Below are 16,976 nucleotides of genomic sequence, written 5' to 3' on the forward strand. Positions count from 1 at the left end.
CTGGCCCCAAAAAACAAACCAGTCAACAACAACTCTTTGTGTAAGGTCTCAAATTTATGGCACAGATCCTGGTGTGAGGTAAAATAGCATACCACTGATTTAGCAGAGAACAAGAAGAAACCCCGTGTCAGTATCTAATTTTCAGGTTACTGCGTAGCTTACCCCTTCTGCCAACTTTTTTAAGTCAGAATCACCTTGTACTCTTGAAATTTATGTAGAAGTATTGTCATCTTCTATATACACAAAGTGCAAATTCTGTACTTAAAACATAATTCTGTTGTACACTGCATCACAGAAACCAAAGACAAATTGAGTGTGTCTACAAGAGTATGCTCATATAATAAACTGATTAGCCATCCTGACAGAATGAGGTTACCTGGTGACCAGTTACTTCTCACCATTAATCAGTATCTGAAGAGTATGACTGTTTAAACGGTCTTTCCTTACTTTGGCCTCCTGTGTTGTCTAAATTATCCCCCATAACAGATTTCTGCAGCGCCTGCTGTGAGCTGTGGAGACCAGAAGGAAGCAGCCCATATTGAAGTAGATGCATTCCTTTCCACACAGTTAGGAAAAACAGATCGTGCAGAATAAGACCAGTACTTGGTACAGCACGTGACATCTTCCAGGTTGAAGGGATGGCACGGACAGAGAAGGCTTATATCAGAAATTAGAGAAATGATGGCCAGAGAAAGATTCCTGAGGTGATAAAAGCACTCAGGTCCTGAATGGTGGACAGTGGTGGAGAACCTGGGAGTAAGGGTTTCAGAGAAGGGAGATAGGACCCAGAGCGATAGGGCAGCACGGAGGGCATTTGCCTTGAACACGGTCGACCCAGGCTCGACCCCCAGTATCTCAAAGAGTCCCCGAGTGCAGAGCCAGGAGTAAGCCCTGAGCATTGCTGGGTGTTGCCCAAAAAGCAAAAGAGGGAACAGGAAACAGGAATGGAAGGGGAATCTTTGGGCTGGAACTGTGTCGGAAGCAACCCCCGCACATAGGAAGCCCAGGTTTGATTGCTGGGCGAGCGACGTGGGCATGCGGGAGAGGGAGGGAGGGTTTGGGCATGAATGCTGAGAACTGAATGAGTTGAAATGAGTGAGAACAAGGAAATGAGTCTAATGGAGTTACTCTTCATTTTTTCTTTTTTTAAGTTTTTGGGTTTGGGGCTACAGCTGACAATAATTGGGTTACTCATGGCTGCACTCAGGAATTACTCCTGGTGGGGCTCAGGGGACCCTATGGGATGCCAGAGATAGAACCCGGGTTGGCTGCTTGCAAGGAAAACGAACGCCCTCCCTGCTGTGAAGTTGTGTACATTATTTTAAGTAGTATAGCAACTCTCTTGGGAATTCTTTGAAAGAACTAAAAGAAGTAGTGATTTAACATCTGTATTTTCAAAAAAACAAAATTAAAAAAAATGTTTCTTTATTTCTAGAAAGGTTCTTTGTTATTGTGTTGCATTTTAATGGCAAGCTGAACTTCTGCAATTCAGATTTATTACAAATAATTCTCATATACCAACTTACTAAAAAGTCTTTGTTCTAGCCAGTCATTTAATTTTTCTGGTCATAATTCAGTCCAGTGTAATCTGCAGACTGAGTTGCTTTGTTTTTCAGAAGAGGGCATTGTGGGATGGTGTTTCAAGACATGCATTTTTAAAAAATCCTTAACAATTTAATAACCCATTTATGTGGGAATCAGTAGCTTCTGGGGTGTTTTTTTAAGGGTCACTCTCAGTGGTGCTGGGGAACCAGACAGTGACCGGGAGGGAGCCCAGGTCCTTGAGTGCCGAACGTGTGCTCCAGGCCTTTGAGACGGTTCGCAGCATATATTTTCTGTTACTAAAATCTCCTGGAACATGTTTTTTGTGTGCGTGCATGTGTGCAGGACTGCACGTGTGTGTGGCAAGGTCTCTACCCCTGAGCCACATTTCCAGCCCAACTGAAACTATTTTAAAGCACCCCAACTAATAAGCGATTTAGGTGAAATTAGTTAGAGATTCCAGTGTACCTCTTGAGGATGGTTGCCCGCCTGGAAGGCTTCAGGTGTGTTTTTTATTCTCCTCCAGATTTTTTTTTCTAGACATACTGATCACTCTTCCTGAATGGAACTACTCCATCCCCGAGTGAATTGTTTGGCTCATTCGTGTAGCCACTGAGAAGATATTTTTGTTTGTGAAAATATTGAATATTTTGTTTCATAAAAATTTCTAATTTGGTCAGTTAACTACTGGAGGGTGAGTGTTTTGGGGTGGGGGTGGACCCCATTGTGGTGGTGCAGCGGCCGGGGGGCTCTTCATGGCTTGGTGCTCGAGCTCTTACTCCAGTTTCCTGAAGGGCACTTCTTAAATGTCGGCAGACAGTTGTTGACTGTCCAGCTGTGATCAGCCTGGCAGCGAAATATTTGCTGATGGCCACGGGCTACTGGAAAGGCCGCTGCTCTTTCCTTACAGTGGGTGACAGGAAAATTCCTTAGTTCCCTCTCTGCGTGTGTCTTTATAACGTCAGCAGGGTCAGTCCACAGCACTCAAAATTAGTCCGTTTTTTTCCTTTTCATTTGGTGGCTATCAGGTATTGCCATGTTTTCCTTTTCTGTCAAGTAACTGTTAACATTTCTCAACCTGGGATACAAATATAAAATTTCTTGAGGAGCTTTTCACCAGGTCTACCCAGTCCCATGATATTAGCTATTTTCTTGTTCTTCCTAAAGTCTGAAGCTTTCAGTTTATCTTTTTTTTTTTTTTTTGCCTTTTGGGTCACAAAAGGCAAAACCCACCTAGCGATGCTCGGGGGTTACTCCTGGCTCTGCACTCAGGAATTACTCCTAGTGGTGCTTGGGGGACCATATGGGATGCCGGGGATTGAACCCAAGTCGGCCGCATGCAAGGCGAACGCCCTACCCACTGTGCTATCGCTCTGGCTCCCACAATTTATCTTTTTTCAATTTTTGGTTTGGGGGCTACATGTGGTGACCCCAGTGGGCGCTCCTCTGCCCACGCCAGCCCTCTGTGGGAGGTCACAGTGGGCAGAAGGTGCAGGGTACAGATTCAGAAGACGGTTGTCACCGAGATAGAAGAGGGCTGCTCAGACCAGCAGGCCTTGCCGGTAGAGAAAGCTGGATTTTCTTGGCCACATTTTCCTGACATTTGAGGTGCTTCATTTCAATCACATGTTCGGCTGGCTCCCCATGACATGGCTTTCTCTGGGTTCTTCCTCAGCAGCCCAAAGGCCTCGTGAATGCTTACAGCCCAGTGACACACAGATCCTTGGGGTGACTACCTCTACACAGGAGCCCACTCACTTTCCCAGGCCAGCACCACCCCCTGCTCTGCCCACCCTCTTCAAAAACCCAGTGGGCATTCTGGGTCCCTCCGCTGCAGTGTGACGAGTGCCCAGAAGGGGGCGTCCACTTACCAGGTGTCAGCAGGTTGCCAGTCTTGTTCTCGGTATAATCGGTTTGCGGCTGGGGCTGGGCCCTTACATAATGTTTTGGTTTTAATTTTTATTCTCCAGGAATGTCTCACAGGCATCTCTCTTCAGGCGTTTGGTTTTTAAGTCCATGGGCCCCATGCCTGTCAGCCAAGGTGTTGACATGCCCCCTTTCTGTTTTCCAGGTATCCAGACTATTGACTCCACACAGGCATTGTTCCTCCCCATCGGAGCGTCTGTCTCTCTCCTAGTAATGTTCTTCTTCTTCGACTCAGTTCAAGTAGTTTTTACAATATGCACAGCAGGTAAATGGGGAGTCTCTCTTCTCCACACAGACTCCATCCCATGCAGGTGTCTCTTTGTAAGACTTGACTTTCTTCCTCCTGCCTTTCTGGGAAGCCACTTGTGAGATGGATCCCACAGTCAGCTCGACACTGCCAGCACAGGGATTTAAGGGACGGCTGGGAGAGGTTGAGAATCGCGGTCTCTACAGCACTTGGCGTCTGATCGCTTTGGCTGTAGCTCCTTCTCGAGTTGGTTCCCAGAAGGGCACGTTTGGGCAGAGCAGTGGGTGGCAGCCTCACGATGCTCTGGTCCTGCAGAGAGCAAGGAGTTGGCCATCACCAGGGTCAGTCCCCTGTCAGGCCCCCAGTCTGTTGCTCCGCCCAGCACGGAGGGGAATGGATGAAAAGGCATCGGAGAGGGTGGCCACAGTCACTGATAGAGCATGTACCTCCCATGGATGAAACGCCACCCCACCATCAGGAAATCCTCCCTGGGAACAGGGAGGAGGGACCCTGAGATGGTGGTGAGGGAAATGGGTACCACGGTGGAGCGTCTGCTGTTGGAATATCGTGTACATAAAACCCCACCACTGACAGCTTGGTTACAGCTGTGGATCATGGGGCCAGAGCTGTAGGACAGCAGGGAGGGCATTTGCCTGGCACGCCGCCAACTGGGTTCGATTCCCAGAATCCCATAGGGCCCCCCGAGGGCTGCCAGGAATAATTCCTGAGTGCAGAACCAGGAATAACCCCTGAGCATCGCTGGGTGTGACCCAAGAAAGAAAGAAAAGTTGTAGATCGTGCTGACTAAAATAAAAATTTTCAATTGTTGCTCTGCCAGGAGATCATGCCTTGTCCACTCAGTTTTGCTGTGAGAGGGGAATGAACTCTATTCAGTGGCTCCCCCTCCTTTTTATTTAATTTCTTAATAATGTAGGAGTACTGCTATTTGTTCAGCCATTGATTAAGCTGATTGAATTGGGTATGAACTCCACATTGCTTTTTTATTTTTAATTTTATCACTGTGAGATAGTTACAAAACTTTCGTGTTTGAGAGTCAGCCATACAATGATGGGACAACCATCCCTCCACCAGTGCACATTTTCCACCACCCACATCCCAGTCCTCACCCTGCCTCTATGGCAGACAATTTCCCCAATAATCTCTCTCTAATCTGACGCATTATGTTTTGCTCGAAATTTCCTACCACCATTCAAGCCTGCCTGCTAGGGGCAGACGCTAGATAATTTATTTTCCATTGCTCATTTTGAATATCATGAGCTCGCATGGCCGCGACTGTGAATGTAAATTTCTAGATTGTAAATGATTGGGTCTGTGTGGCACTAAAACATTTTGGGATTCAGTTGGGAGTCTCTGGGCCAGGGCTGTTGGTTTGATAAGATGGAGTCGGAGGCAAATTGTGGGTGTGACAGCCAGCCTGCTGGGTGGGCGGGGACCTGGGGAGGGATAGCTCTGGTCCTCTGCCACCATGCAGCTGGAGATTCAGTCCTGGAACCTGCATAACTGGCCTTGCTTGTGGAAGCTCTTGGTCACTGGGATTCCATCTGGAGTAGTCAGGGAGACTGTACCTGCTCCATCTGGGGTGCCCCGGTGAAATTGGCGGGTCTGGGGCCTGGAGAGATCTCCAGCGCTGTGTGTCTTCCTGGACTGCTGTGTCTCTGGACCCGGGCTGTTGGTGTGCTAAGATGGAGCCCAGAGGCAAATTGTGGGCGTGACAGCCAGTCTGCTGGGTGGGTGGGGACCCGGTCCCCCTTCTTTTTAATAAGAGTTGGCCTGAGCAGTGCTGATGGAAGATCTTTTTCTTCACTAGTTAATTTGTTTGTATCTACTTGCCAAGGCAAGAATTCTGGGCCATGCTTAAGTTTCCTTAGGTCTTGCTGTTCTTCTTAAAAAAGTTGGTGAGAAAATAAAGAACCAAATAACCATGCTTTGTTTTTATCTCCCCACAGTTCTTGCAACAATAGCTTTTGCTTTTCTTCTCCTCCCGATGTGCCAGTATTTAACGAGACCCTGTTCTCCTCAGAACAAGTAAGGACTTGAGAGTTTCCTTGAAATGAATTTCTTCGTGTCTTTTTCCTGTGTGGGTCTTATTAGGATCCTGACTGAGTTTCTGGTCCGGTGTCAGAGGCAGGGATGTGAGATGCTTGGTCTCACATTTAGAAGATGTGCTTCCTTCGCCCCTTTTTGTGGCAGAGGAAATAGAAACTAGGAAATGGAAACAAATCCTGGACAGCCGTTCGTGGTGTCATGCTTCGGCTTGGCCTTTGTGCAGTTACAGGCAGAAGCTGGGGATCTTCCTTTGAAGCTGTGCTCCATCCCTTCCCTGTGGAGAGTCAGGAAGTCTGCAAACAGTGACGGGCCGACTGGCATCTTGCCTTTCATCTTTTCGCACCTAGAATCAGTACCAGTCACTTGGTTCACGCCTTACCTCTGCAGAAACAAGTGCTCTGTGTGCGTTTAGGAGCCCAGTCCCTGGGGCAGCTGGTTTCTCGGAAATTAGTGGTCACCAGATGGATTTAGCATCTTGCAAATACCATCTTCAGTGAATGAATTACGATTACTGTGTTATTTTTTTCATTTTCTAAAATTATTTCATTGTTTGGGGGCCACACCTAGCAATGCTCAGGGACTACTCCTGGCTATTACTCAGGGGTCACTCCTAACAGTGCTTGGAGGACCATAAGGTGCCAGGGATTGAACTGGACTCGACTGCTTGCAAGGCAAATGATTACCTCCTGTGTGATTTCTTCAGCCCCTGATGTGTTATTTTATTTTTTTATTTATTTTTTTTTTTCTTTTTGGGTCACACCCGGCGATGCACAGGGGTTACTCCTGGCTCTGCACTCAGGAGTTACTCCTGGCGGTGCTCAGGGGACCATATGGGATGCTGGGAATCGAACCCGGGTCGGCCGTGTGCAAGGCAAACGCCCTACCAGCTGTGCTATCTCTCCAGGCCCTGATGTGTTATTTTAAATGTATGTTACCCATGGGCTGGAGCACAGCAGGTATGACGTTTGCCTTGCATGCAGCCAACATGACCAACCCGAGTTCGATTCCTCCGCCCCTCTCGGAGAGCCAAGCAAGCTACCGGGAGTATCTCGCCCGCACGGCAAAGCCTGGCAAGCTATCCGTTATGTATTCGATATGCCAAACACAGTAACAATTGTCACAATGGAGATGTTACTGGGCCCGCTCGAGCAAATCGACGAACAACGGGAGGACGGTGACAGTGATGTTACCCATGTCAATCATTGAAGTTGAAAGTACATTATCCGAGACTGTAGAGATAGTTGGGTAAGGTGCTTGATTTGAACCAGCTGACCTGGGTTAAAACCCTGGCACTAAAACTCTTTACAATAGCCAGAATCTGGAAAAGAACCTGAGTGCCCGGGAACAGATGACTGGTTAAAGACACTTTGGTACATCTACACAATGGAGTACTATGTAGCTGTTAGAAAAGACGAAGTCATGAAATACAAGTGATACTACATGGAAAGTATCATGTTAAGCGAAATGAGTCAGAAAGAGAGGGATAGATATAGAAAGGTTGCATTCATCTGGGGAACATAAAGTAACAAAATAGGAGACTAATACTCAAGAGTGGCCGAGATTAGTACCAGGAGTTTTGCTCCATGGTCTGGAGTCCAGCCACACATGCTAGGGGAAAAGGGAGCTCAGGTAGAGAAGGGAGCACCAAATAAAGGGTGCTGGGAGGATCCTCCCAGGATGGGAGAAGCATGCTGAAAGTAGACTATAGACCAAACATGATTGCCGCCCAATGCCTCTTTTGCAAACCACAACACCCAATAGGAGAGAGAGAACAAAAGGCAGGGGGGGATGGGGGGATAGAGGGATGGAAGGGATACTGGGATCGGTGGTGGTGGGAAATGGGCACTGGTGGAGGGATGGGTATTTGATCATTGTATAATTGAAACCCAAGCACAAAAAATTTGTAAGTCTACAACTATACCTCATGGTGTCTCACTAATAAAAATTAAATTAAAAAAAAAACAAGCCAGCACTACATATATTCCCCAGAACTGCTAGGAGTGACCCCTGAGCACAGCCAAGTGTGTCCCCCAAAACAAACAAAAATGTATATTATCTGGGGAGCTGGAGTGAATAGTATAGCAGGTAGGATACTTGCCTGGCTCGTACCTGGCGTGAGTTTGATTCCTAGCACTCCATATAGACCCCCAGCACTGCCAGGAGCAATCTCTGAGCACTGTCAGGTGTGACCGTTCCCTTTACCCACCCCCACATCAACACCCCCCACACACACACACACACCACCACCACCCAAAAAGTAAAGTACATTATCTGAGCTAGAGCATTAGCTCAGTCGAGCTGGAAGATATGCTTTGTTTGCAGGAGACCCCTTTCAGCCCCCAGGACTGCATGTCCCCTGAGCATTGAAGTGGCAGTAGGATCCCCCAACATTGCCGAGTGTGACCCAAAAAACAAAACCAAAAACAAACCTCAAAAAACATTATCAGGTACATGTGGAGCCACTCACATCCCAGCCTGAGCTTGTTTGTCGTTTCTGTTCCTTTACTTTCTGGGTCTCTTCTCCTCCCTCCACTCCTCATATTTCCTGAAGAAAAAACTAGTTATTTCGCCAAAGGGGAAAAATAAAAGCATGGGGGCCGGAACAATGGTACAGCAGATAGGGCACTTACCTTGCACACAGCCAACCCGGGTTCAATTCCAAGTATCCCGTATGGTGCCCTAATCCCTGCCAGGACTAATTCCTGAGTACAGAGCCAGGAGTAACCCCTGAGCATTGCCAGGTGTGGCCAAAAGACCAAAAAGAAGAAATTATTGAAAGGGTGTGGAAGTCTTAGTTTCCATGAACTTCCTGTGGATTGTTCTCAGAAGGTTTAGGAACTTGGGCTCCAGATACCTATTACCCACTGTTCTGATCTGGCCGTCATGACCCCTATTTAGAGCCAAAGGAGGGTTGGGTTACTGAGTATACTTTGTCCATCGACGGTGTAAACGCCATGTCTTTCAGGATTTCCTTTGGCTGCTGTGGACGTTTCACTGCTGCTGAGTTGCTGTCGTTTTCTCTGTCCGTCATGCTTGTCCTCATCTGGGTTCTTACTGGCCATTGGCTTCTCATGGATGGTGAGTAGCAAGCAGTGAAATACCAGCCTCAGATTTTAGACTCTCGGGAAAATTTGTTCTCCCTTCCTCTGCTCTGTTTTAATGGGTTTTATAGTCTCTGGGTCTTGGCCGCTGATGGGATCACACGGCGCTGGGGGTCAGATGGTGGGTGTGACCCCTACCTACTGAAAGATGGGACATCTGGGTGGAGGATGCTCAGCCCGGATCCGAGCAGGCTTGGAGATCTCAGCCCCAGGACCCGCGTGCCTTTGTTCCTCTGCCGGTACCTTCATGCGTGTGGAGAGTGGTCTCAGCATGGTGGTGGCTGGTTCTGGAGGTCTTCGGCTGCCGGAGCTCTGCTCGGGGCGGGGAGGGAAACTCAACCCGCTCCCTCCAAGGGGCCCTGGCGAGGACAGCCAGATGCTGGGACAGGAGACTCTTACTATCTCATTATTACTTTGGACAACCTGGCAGGTTGGCAAACTCCCTGTGGCATTCCCAATATGCCAAATACCAGTAACAGTGATGGGTCTCATTCTCCTAATCCTGAAAGAGCCTTGAATATGGCATTTTTTAAAATGTCAGGGCTAGGATGAATAGACGTTACTGGGGCCTGCTCGAGACAATCAATGAACAACAGGATGATCGTGATCATATTTTAATTTTAATACATGTGTTAAATATATTATTTTAATATACGTGTATATCTATTTTAATATATGTGTATTACCTTTGTGATGACCAGAGAGTGTTACGTAGTCCCATAGTATAGGGTAGGACACTTGTCTTGAACACAGCCAACCTGCATTCCCTCTCCGATCTTCTTTATGGTCCCCTGAGCACCAACAGATGTGTCCCCCCCAAAAAAAACAGGGTGTTATATATCAGTGAATTTAGTATTTTTATCCCATTAAGATTTCCTTGAGAAACAATTCATGTACTTAATGGTTCACCTATCAAAAATGTTTCATTCTGGGTTCCGGAAGACGACTCAAAGGACAGGAACCATGTCCTCAACCATGCCTGCAGGAAGAGTTCCGCACGACGTGGTTGGTCCCCAAGGTGTAGCCCTTGTGACCTCAATGCTCAGAGTGGCCCTAAGGTCCCTGAGAACTGTTGGGAGGCTCCAAAAAAACCAATTTAAGGGGCTGGAGAGATAGTAAGATCTGCAGATAGGGCGCTTGTCTTTCAGTTCCCAGCATCTTATATAGTGCCCTGAGCACTGGGCGGTGGCTAAAAACAAAAAGGACCAAAAAATCGGGAGCTGGAAATAGACGTGCAAGAGCTGCGTTAAGGCAGTGAGAGGGCGGGGAGGGGAGGAAGCACAGGACACGGGACAAGGAAACTGCATTTGTGCAGCGTCCAGCCACAGTGGGGCAGTGAGTGTGGTGGCACCTCAGCGCTCTGCTGTGGCAGTGCCAAGGGCCGCTGAGCATCCGGGCATGCGCCTCTACTTCCATACTCTCCAGCCCCTGACTCATGCCCTTCCTGGAACTCAGAGGCAGTTCCTTGAGATGGCCAATCAGTCATTACCCCTCGGACTGAAAGCTCAGACCGTGAATGACCCAGAAGTAAAGTCAAAAGCAGCAGTGTCTGGTCCGTGCAGTACACGACCTTTGCTGGTTCTCGCAGGCCGGGTCTCTTGCTGCCTTCTGAGAAACACAACTGCGAGCTTGGGTGTGCCCACGGCATGGGCATTCTCAGGTGCAGGCCGGGACTCCCCCGGGCTCTAAGTCTTGGTGCGTCATTGTTTCTGGAAGCTGATAAATGAGGCGGAAAGTACATCAAAAATCACACATGCTACATGGCCAGCTTTAAAGAGTCAGGATTAAGTGCCCATTTTATGGATTCTAGCAATTGAGTAATAAAGGGGCAGGTATACAGTTTGACTTTTCCTGAGATTAGCTTTGATTTCTGAAGGATAGTGCATCATTACATCACTACCTCAGGTGATCTCAGAAGACTTTTTTTTTTCTTTTTGGTTTCACACCCGGCGATGCACAGGGTTTACTCCTCGCTCTGCACTCAGGAATTGCCCCTGGTGGTGCACAGGGGACCACATGGGATGCTGGGAATCAAACCCGGGTCGGCCGCATGCAAGGCAAACGCCCTCCCCACTGCGCTATTTATTGCTCTAGCCCCATCTCTCGGAAGACTTTAGCAGAGCCTGATCTCTCGGACACTGTTCAGAGAGCTGAGGCGTGTTCATCGTGGCCACGGTAGAAGAAGAGACAGGCCCAGCCCGCATCTATGGCCTGGGTACTCTTGTGATCGTGCCCGCCAGGAGTCACCCAAGTGCAGAGCCAGGAGTAACCGCTAGTATTGCTGGGTGTGGCCCGAAAATCAAAAAATGGATGCCCCTTGGCTCATGGTGCTTGGGCAGAACTCACGCCGCCCCGTCAGGCCCCTTGAAGGGCCGGGATGTGCAGGCAGGCCGCGGAGCGTGTGGCAGCTCCAGCCGCTGCTGGCTGGGCTCGGGCGTAGAGCAGCGCCGACTTGACCGGCTCCGAGTCCGGAGGGGCCTGAAACTGCTTGGGTCTCCCCGGCCCGGGGCACTGCAGGTCTCCGGGCTCCCGCCAACCTGTGTGACTCCTTTAGTTTCTTTTTCCTCTCCTCTTATTGAGAGCCAGAGAGATAGTACAGTGGGTAAGGCAGTTGCCTTCCCCACAGCCTACTGGCCTTCATCCCCCGCAGGAAGTGGTCCCCCCAACCCCGCCAGGAGTGATCCCTGAGTTCAGAGCCAGGAGTCAGCCCCAAGCACCCTCGGGTGTGGTCCCGGTACAAAGTTCATTTCCCTGGCACCACATTGTTCCCCCAAGCCAAGGGCCACTTACGCACCTCTGGCTGTGGCCCAAGCCCCTCTGCCTCCCTTCCCCTTCACCCCTTGAAGACCCTCGGAGTCAGAAGGGATGCATTCCGCTCTTTACACTTGGGGCACAGTGGGGCGTGGACAGGAGGGTTATCTCAGACCATGGGCAGAAAGGAAGGAGTGAACCAAGGAGTAGGGACAGTGGGAGAGAGTGGGAGGCTGGGGCCGCCCACTCCCGGCCACCTCTGCGCCAGCCCGGCCTTGGGCAGTGGAGTGAGTCCCACCCAGGGCAGGGTAAGGGCAGCCATTGGGCACTTAGACCCTGTGGAGGCCCTGCCAGGTTCAGATGGGTGATGCCAGGGAAGTGGAGCAGAGATGGCCAGCTGGACCCATCCTGCACTCCAGCGCCTGCGCCCCACCTGAGCCATCGCTTCTTGTCCACCTGCAGGTGTAAAGTTCATCCCTGCCTGTTGGTTTGTTTTTGCTTTTTGGGTCACACCTATCGATGCTCGGTAATTAGCAATGACTCCTGGCGGTGCTCAGGGGACCATGTGGGATGCCGGGGATCCATCCCAGGTCGGCCGCATGCAAGGCAGACGCTCTCCGTGCTGTGCTGTCTCTCTGCTTTAGCCTCACATCCCTGCCTGTTTACCCGAGCCCAGCTGGACGCTCCCCAGGGCATGTTGCCCTGACCGTGCAGTGGGCAGTGCCCAGGGTCACACATCGCTCTGTTGCTCGGAGCCACTGAGGTGTAGAGCCGGGGCAGCCCCACGGCCAAGCCCTTCTGAGAGACGGGCACCAGGGGCTCAGTGCTGGTGTCAGTCCAGCACTTCCCACCTTGGACCTTGGGCTTCTGTCGCACCGTGCATCGGTGCATGCTTTCCTGTTGGTGACCCCTGATGGCACTGGAACACACTGACCCACGGTTCCGGCTATGTCCTTGGTGTGTTTTGTTCAGGGGCCAGTGATGCTCAGGCGTTTCTCCTGGCTCTACACTCAGGAGTCACTCCTGGCAGTGCTCAGGGGACCATATGGGATGCCGGGGATCAAACCTGGGTCTTAGCCTCTGTACTGTCACTCCATCCCAGCTGGTGTCCATTTCTAATGACACGAGCTGGTTTGGGTCTGTTGAGACCCTATTTAAACAGGGTCATGATCACGAGAGTCAGGGCTTCCGTCTTGGCCACATCGCTCCAAAACTCCCAGAGTGTGGAGGGAGCAAGGGCCAGAGAGTCTGCTCCGCCTCTTTCCCTGTGCCTTCCCAGCCTTCTCTGCCTCTCCCCTCCTCGGCTGCCACACCTGTGTGGGACTCTGAGAGTTGTATCCGGGGACAGGTGGTCACACTCACACATACACACACCCCGCGACGCGCGCGCGCTTTCTGCCACGTCTGGAAAGGGGGTGTGGTTTTGCCCACCCTCCCTCAGTATGATTGGGAGTTGGACGGGATAGGATTGTTCACAACACTCATCGTCTTGACCGAACAGCACCTGCCGGGTGCTGGGGGCTGTGGGAAGAACATCCCGTGCCTCCTGCCTGCGGGAGCAGTGGGGGTCCCCTATTCAGGGCCTGCTCTGGTCTAGAAATAATCGCCCGCCGCAGAGCGGAGGGGTGACAGAGTCGGAGCCCTGTGACGTCACAGCCAGACACTGGGTTCAATCAAGAGTGACTCCCTGACAGGTCAGGCGTGGCTCTGAGGGCTGGAGCTTCTGCAGGCTTAATTCCTGTCCCCACATGGCCCCCACAGACACCGGGGATGTGTCCCTCTCGTTAAAAAAAAAAAAAGTGACTCAGAGAGCTTTGTGACCTGACTCGGTGGAGGTGATTTGGGGCCACTCTACCCCGCCCTGCGCAGGAGCCATTTCCAGCCTGTCACTTGGGGGCCACGAGGCACAACACAGCCCGGGAGGCCAGGGTTCCCTCGAGCCCCCCGCATGCCAAGTAGGCGCCCTGGCCCCCTGGTTGTCGTGGGGGGAGTGCCGGGGACAGGACCCGTGTTGGCTCCATGCGCTTTCCACATCCCACCCTGGCCATCTCCCTGGCAGAGAGGGAGGGGGAGGGGTGCAGCCCACGGCCTCCCTGGGCCAGGGTCTCTGGCGAGGGCTGCCAGGCCCAGGTGAAGCCCCGGGGCGCAGGGAACCCTTCCGACTGAGGAAGAGAGTCCTCTGAGGTCACGCCAGTGTTGGGACGCGCGCGACAGGAGCAGGCGGGCTGTGCTCACTCTACTCTGTCCCCCAGCCCTGGCCATGGGCCTCTGTGTCGCCATGATCGCCTTCGTCCGTCTGCCCAGCCTCAAGGTCTCCTGTCTGCTTCTCTCAGGGCTTCTCATCTACGACGTCTTCTGGGTAAGGCCCGCGGCGCCCTATGGGAGATGAGCAGGAGGCCCCGAGCACCCCGGGGGGGCCTTGGCGTGTGCGGGGCTGAGGCGGGTTCCAGGACCATTGGTTTGTGAGTGTGGGGTGGGGAAGGGGACCCGTGGGGCGCACGCCCAGGGTGTGCTGTGGGCTGGGACAGGGCACAGAGCTGCTCGCCAGGACCGAGAGGGGCCGTCCCCGCGCCCCAGCCCCTGTGTGTCCCCTCGGCAGGTGTTCTTCTCCGCCTACATCTTCAATAGCAACGTCATGGTGAAGGTGGCCACGCAGCCAGCCGACAACCCCCTGGACGTCCTCTCCCGGAAGCTCCACCTGGGGCCCAACGTGGGGCGTGACGTGCCTCGCCTCTCGCTGCCCGGAAAGCTGGTCTTCCCCAGGTAGGCGGGACCTGTTCCTCCCATGCTGCCGGACTCGGCTCTTCCCTCCGACACGCGGACCTTGGCCCTCTGCTGGCATCCCGCCTCTGCCCACCGAAACCTGGGGAGGTGGGCCGGGCGACTGGGCCTGGAGAGCAGCGACTGCCACTCGTGAGGCGGGACTTCCGCCCGCCACCCCGAGCCAGCCAGGTCGGGCCCCCTCCGCCCCCCACCCCCAGCAGATGAGCTCAGCTCAACTGACCCGTCCAGTGGGGCCGCGGGCCATCTTGGCCCAACTGACATGCGGCCCCTCCCACCCAGCTCCACCGGCAGCCACTTCTCCATGCTGGGCATCGGGGACATCGTGATGCCTGGCCTCCTCCTGTGCTTCGTCCTTCGCTACGACAACTACAAGAAGCAAGCCAGCGGCGACTCCTGCGGCGCCTCGGGCCCCGCCAACATCTCGGGCCGCATGCAGAAGGTCTCCTACTTCCACTGCACCCTCATCGGATACTTCGTAGGTGAGCGGGCCCGGGGCCAGCGAGGGCGACTGGCTGCGCCCTCTGGGACACGGGTCCCCCACAGATAGGAGCAGCGGGATCCAGAGAACATTCTGGGCTCAGGACAGACCAGAGCCCACCCTCCCACCCCATCATCATGGCGCCTCGTGCTCGGCAGTGTCCTTGGATGGTGCAAGGCCCATGTCCGTTTCTGCTCACGCACAGCGCTTGGAGGCTGGTAGCCAGGCCAGTGCGGGCACTCACACAACTCCACAACCCCATCGTGGCGGCGCCCCCGCCTGTGACCCCAGGGCACCGAGAGCACAGCTGAGTCTCCACAGCAGCCCAGCTGAAGGCTACTGTCCCTCCGGATTGTGTGTCTGGGGCGGGGCCGGCGCTGGCCAGTCTCGGACGTTTGCTGGGAGCCTGTGGGTCAAGGGTCAGCTGTGCCCCTGACCAAGGTGCAGCGAGCGAGGAGATGTGGGGCTTGAGCCCCACCTTCTACCTCCCGCTCTGGCAGCTGCCGAGCCCTGGAGTCGACGCAGAGCAGGTCCACGGCCCCTCCCTGGCTGGGCCCTCTGCTTGCGTGGCCCTCAGGGCTCACCCGTCCCCTCACTGTGCCGTTGCCCCCAGGTCTGCTCACCGCGACGGTGGCGTCTCGCATCCACCGGGCAGCCCAGCCCGCCCTCCTCTACCTGGTGCCGTTCACCTTGTTGCCGCTCCTCACGATGGCCTACTTAAAGGTGAGCGCCCCGTGTCCGGTTACTGACTCCTGCTGCTCCGAGCAGAAAACCCCGTTGCCATCTGGTTTCTCCTTGATCGGTTTCGGGCCACACCTGGCGATGCTCAGAGCTTCCTCTGGCTCTGTGCTCAGGGGTCCCTCCTGGCGGTGCTCAGGAGCCCTCTGGGCTTCTGGGGGTCAACACCTGTCGTCCGTGTGCCTGGCACATGCCCCGCCCACCGTGCTCTCGCTCCAGCCCCCTCTCCTACTTTCACACGTTAATGCAAAAGAATAGGATTTGCTAGTCAAGGGAAGCCTGTGTCCCGTCACCTCCGGGTTCATCCCCTTGTCCCATCAACTGCCTCCGTGCAGAAGTGCGAGCGCCGCCTGCACTGTGGCCCGGAGCCCAGACAGGCGCTTCCCTTCCATCCGCAGGGTGACCTCCGGCGGATGTGGTCCGAGCCCTTCCACTCCAAGTCCAGCAGCTCCCGGTTCCTGGAAGTATGATGGATGTCAGCCCAGAGCAGCCGGCCGAGTCCTTGGTGCCGACATGTGGTTTGATTTCCGAGCTGGCCTGGGCACAGAGACGGGCCTGTGTGGGGACCTGCCGCGGGGCTGGATTTGCGTTTGCCGTCGCGAGGCGGGAGCCCTGCCCACCTGCCCCAGACTGTTGGAGCGGAGCCCAGCGCCCCCTGGCCCCAGTCCGACCTCGTGAACACTAAAGGCTGGGCAGCGCCAGCGACCCCCGGTTTCTCCCGTGAGCCTCGAGAACTTTGGGACCAGTTCCCTCTGGGGGACTCCGTGTCAGGACTGAGACAGAAGCTCCTCTGTCGTTAGAGTCTTCTTTCCTTTTTTTGGATTTATTAAAGAGTTCCTGTGGGGGGAAGCGACTTCTGAAACCCACAGACACCGAGTGACTTCCTGCCACCTGCACACACGAGCCCCGTGCCAGGAGTCCAGCGACCACCCAGGCGTCGTCGGCCGCGGCCCAGGGCCGGCTGTGGACGTGCCTGAGACTGTGCCGTCAGCCGCGGGCCGCTGCGCCGTAGCATGTAGAGCGGCTCCCGCGGTCCTTGGGAACGCCACTGTAGTGTTTGTACGATAGACGCCCGGGCGCCAGGGGCGCGCATTGGGTCTCGCCGCAGACACTCCAGGGCCCTTTGCGTTCTCCACCGGCTTCGCTCCCTCGCTGAGGTTTTAGTCGTCTTCTTGAACCAGTGCATGTATTATAGCGGCAGCTGGCTTCGTGCTCTCCGATCATAGTGATGTACTCCCTGTAAATACATTTTTCTATTTTCTATTTTTTTGTATTTTTGGTTTTTGGCATTTTGTTTCATTGGTGTGCTGTATTTTCCATGCCCTCACTCCTTTAAGAAGAA

The 16,976-nt window shown here is 53.3% G+C and overlaps 1 protein-coding gene across 1 annotated transcript in view; it reads left to right on the plus strand.

Moving 5' to 3' along the window:
- Window positions 1-16,897, plus strand: part of SPPL3 (signal peptide peptidase like 3) — an 86,926-nt gene extending 70,029 nt beyond the window's left edge. The window contains exons 4-11 of the mRNA XM_056130987.1: window positions 3,614-3,733; window positions 5,683-5,761; window positions 8,748-8,860; window positions 13,887-13,993; window positions 14,234-14,397; window positions 14,698-14,897; window positions 15,510-15,619; window positions 16,033-16,897. Coding sequence (XP_055986962.1) covers window positions 3,614-3,733; window positions 5,683-5,761; window positions 8,748-8,860; window positions 13,887-13,993; window positions 14,234-14,397; window positions 14,698-14,897; window positions 15,510-15,619; window positions 16,033-16,104 — 965 coding nt within the window. The 3' untranslated portion in view covers window positions 16,105-16,897. The remainder of the gene's footprint in view (window positions 1-3,613; window positions 3,734-5,682; window positions 5,762-8,747; window positions 8,861-13,886; window positions 13,994-14,233; window positions 14,398-14,697; window positions 14,898-15,509; window positions 15,620-16,032) is intronic.
- Window positions 16,898-16,976: the final 79 nt, after the last annotated feature.

This window comes from Sorex fumeus, unplaced genomic scaffold, assembly GCF_029834395.1.
Source record: "Sorex fumeus unplaced genomic scaffold, SorFum_2.1 ptg000083l, whole genome shotgun sequence".
Lineage (NCBI taxonomy): Eukaryota > Metazoa > Chordata > Mammalia > Eulipotyphla > Soricidae > Sorex > Sorex fumeus.